General features: G+C 45.0%; 1 protein-coding gene across 1 annotated transcript; it reads left to right on the forward strand.

Moving 5' to 3' along the window:
* Positions 1-1,775: 1,775 nt before the first annotated feature.
* On the forward strand, positions 1,776-2,928 carry GPR15 (G protein-coupled receptor 15). Its single transcript, XM_054827285.1, has one exon. It carries the CDS (start codon positions 1,792-1,794, stop codon positions 2,896-2,898), a length of 1,107 nt encoding a protein of 368 aa, XP_054683260.1. The 5' UTR covers positions 1,776-1,791; the 3' UTR covers positions 2,899-2,928.
* The last annotated feature ends 381 nt before the right edge of the window (positions 2,929-3,309 follow it).

A 3,309-nucleotide genomic window follows, 5' to 3' on the forward strand; every position in this document is an offset into this window, starting at 1 on the left:
ACCTTTTGCAATCTTCAGATAGTGAGAAGATGATTTTTAGCCTCTGCTTCCTTACAGGTTCACACTTACGTCTGTGGCATACAAATCAGTAATCTAGGCCAGGGCATTTTTATACACCCTGATTTTTTTTTCAGAGTTTGTGATGGCTGAATTACACTCACTGAGATAATTAAATCCTTATACATTCCATGAAAATTAGTCAGCTAGAGTCCACTAATACCCTACTGATAGGAAGGCAGCTGTATATAACTAGATCCTTATTAGACATCAGCATATCTACACAAGAGAGAGTGCCCACCTAAATATCCCTTGATCCAGCAGCCAGTTGTTTAATAACAGCTGGCTGCTTTTCCAGGTGCCTGGAAGTCTGCCAGGTACCTTCCACGCAGGAGCACAGAACCTGCACACTGGCAGAGTGAATCTGAGTGCATCCAGAGTGCACTGGAGGGACTAATTTGCTGTCCATGCAATTTGGAGTTGCTCTTTGCCCGTGGAGACATACATAGATGTCATCTATCTGCCCGGGACTCGAGCACGCTCTGGTAAGCAATTTGCTGAAAGCTTTGAGAATCCTGAAGATGCGCCTGGTCTGTGAACACGCAGGTGGAAGGGAGGGGAAGGAGAAAATGAATTTATCTATAGAAGAGAGGAAGGATGATGAAGACCAGTAGTAGAAGTTTCAAATTAGTATGCATTGACAAAGCTGTAATGAATTCAGTATTTTAAGAAGTGAGAATTTTTCATTCGATTTATGCCATGCTGAAAGGGCTTTCTGTAAGGTAAGCCACAGCTGGAGTGATTTTGATGCTGCGAATGAAAGCTGAAGGAAATCAGAGCTCTTCAAAAGAAGTGAGCACTGTGCATAACAACAGCTCAAGAGCCGTGCGGGCTGCACAGTCAGAAGAAGGAACAAACCACTGCTCTGGAGAGCAGGACTGTGGCCGATAAGGAAGCCCCCGTGGGGATGGGAACATCAAGTTTCAAATTGTGGAAGAATATATAACACACTGGAAAACTGTCCTCTAAGTTTCTAATACATTCATAAAGCTGGGTGTGGGGAGCCCAGGGCCAGGGGAACCGGAGGGGCTGCAGGGCAGAAGGGGGGCTCTGGCAGAGCAGTGGAGAGCCTGGGACTGATAGAGAACAACTAAGTACAGGGCAGAATGGAGATGGTAGTTTTAAATGTTTTTCCCTAAATACTTTTATACAAGAGAATTACTCTCAACAGAAAACAACAATCATAAACGGACAAAGAAATTAAAAACCTCCAAACCTCAGAAAAGTTGAACTTGCCCCAAAAAAGCAATTTATACAAAATGTTTTGAGCAAAAATAAAGAAGTGGGACCTGAATTCACAGGTCCCCTGAATTCTCTGACTTCTTCTGAGCTGGTAGATTCTCAAACCTCTGCAAAATAGCAATATCCTGTCCTAAAAAATAAAAAGTTCAGAATCTTGAAAACTACCTTCCCTCCCGCAAAAATAAAAGCAAACCCCAAACCTAGTTTGCTTATACAGGCAAATGCAAAATGAAGATAAAAATCAGTAAAACTAATCCTGATTTTAAAAAACGAAGCAAGCGTTTATTCTGAAGACAGGGTTTTGACTAATCAGAGACTCTCATTGCTTGTCTGTTGCCTGTGTGATTGGCTAAAAGTATATAAATTACCCCCCCAAAACCACCTTTCTTCTCCTCCCTCCTCCTGCTCCTCCTCCCTTACTTGCTAACATGTTTTTAAAGACGACCTCGAAGGGAAGGGCAGGGGGAGCTCAGAGCCTTCCTCAGAGTGGGGATGAGGATAGCTTGGCCAGAAATGGAACTCACGCAGCTTTCGCCTGTGACTACAGTCACTTTCAACTACGACTACTACTACGACGACAACTGCCAGTATCAGCACCTGCAACATATGTCTACTTTCCTGCCTATCCTGTACGCTGCCATGTTCCTGGTGGGCATTGTCGGCAACTCCATCCTGATAGTAGCCTTGGTCTTCAAGCGACGGGTCCAGAGGCTGATCGACGTCTTTATCATCAACCTCGCTGCATCTGACTTCATCTTCCTCATCACGCTGCCATTCTGGGTGGACAAGGAGGTGTCAGACGGGAGCTGGAGGGTAGGATCTTTCCTCTGTAAAGCTAGTTCCTATGTCATCTCAGTCAACATGTACTGCAGCATCCTCCTCCTCACTTGTATGAGTGCTGACCGGTACCTTGCTATCATGCATCCCTCTCTCGCTAGACGGGTCAGAACAAGATCCTATTCCAGTGGACTCTGCATCTGCGTCTGGTTATTATCCTGCTGCTTAGGGATGCCAACCCTTTTGTCCAGAGAACTGAAGAAGCAATATGGAAAGACTTACTGCACAGACAAAGTCGTGACAGAAACCAAACAGATCATGTCACTGATGCTTTTAATCCTGGCCTTCTTCTTCCCACTGTTGAGTATCTTAACCTTTTATTGCTCCATCACCAGGAGACTCTGTGTACATTATCAGAGAGCTGGGAAACATGATAAGAAAATGAGAAAATCCATCAAGATCGTCTTCATTGTAGTGGCGGCTTTTGTTATCTCCTGGGTTCCCTTCAATCTTTTCAAGCTTATGGCCATCCTTTTGGGACTTCTGAAGCAGTCCGACTGTTTTCCTGACATGGTTGCCCAGCTGGGCATGAAGGTGAGCAGCCCTTTTGCTTTTGCCAATAGCTGTGCCAACCCTTTCATTTACTACTGCTTTGACAACTACATCCGCAGAGCCATGCTCCGGTGCCTGTGTCCATGGGTGAAAATCAGCAGCAGCAGCAACAACTCTGATACTCTGGACACTCGCCTGAGCCACTCCTTATCCAATTTTGTTGTGGGAGAGTATGCCGCTAGGAAGAGGAAGCGCTCTGTGTCCCTCTGACTGGGAGCTGGGACTGCAGAGGAAGGAACTTTTCTCTCCAAAGATGGCAGGAAAAGAATAAAGTGAGAGAAACTGAAAAAAAAGAAACGAGCAACAGAGACAGAGGTGCAAGTGTAATGCAGCCAGCACTTCAGGCGGGAGGAACGCTGCTTCCATTTAAATGCAGATAGATGGAATAGGAAACCTTAACCACAGAATTACAGTTCACAATGATCGCTGTGTCACTGCATGGTAGAAGTCTGAAACCATCGTACGGAGAAATATCCACAGACGCTTACACTGGAACCCCCGTACAAGTGCTACAAACAACAGAAAAGAATCGTGTGATTCAGTCAAAGCCACTCGGAGGCAAGCTTTGAACTTAAATGTACATAGGTTTTTATTCTGCGCAGAGCAAGAAAAATAACACAA

Source organism: Grus americana, chromosome 1 (genome assembly GCF_028858705.1).
Source record: "Grus americana isolate bGruAme1 chromosome 1, bGruAme1.mat, whole genome shotgun sequence".
In the NCBI taxonomy this organism is placed as follows: domain Eukaryota; kingdom Metazoa; phylum Chordata; class Aves; order Gruiformes; family Gruidae; genus Grus; species Grus americana.

What these genes read in the sequence shown, in the direction of transcription:
- GPR15 (XM_054827285.1), top strand. Translation starts at nt 1,792, where the DNA reads ATGAGGATAGCTTGGCCAGAAATGGAACTCACGCAGCTTTCGCCTGTG.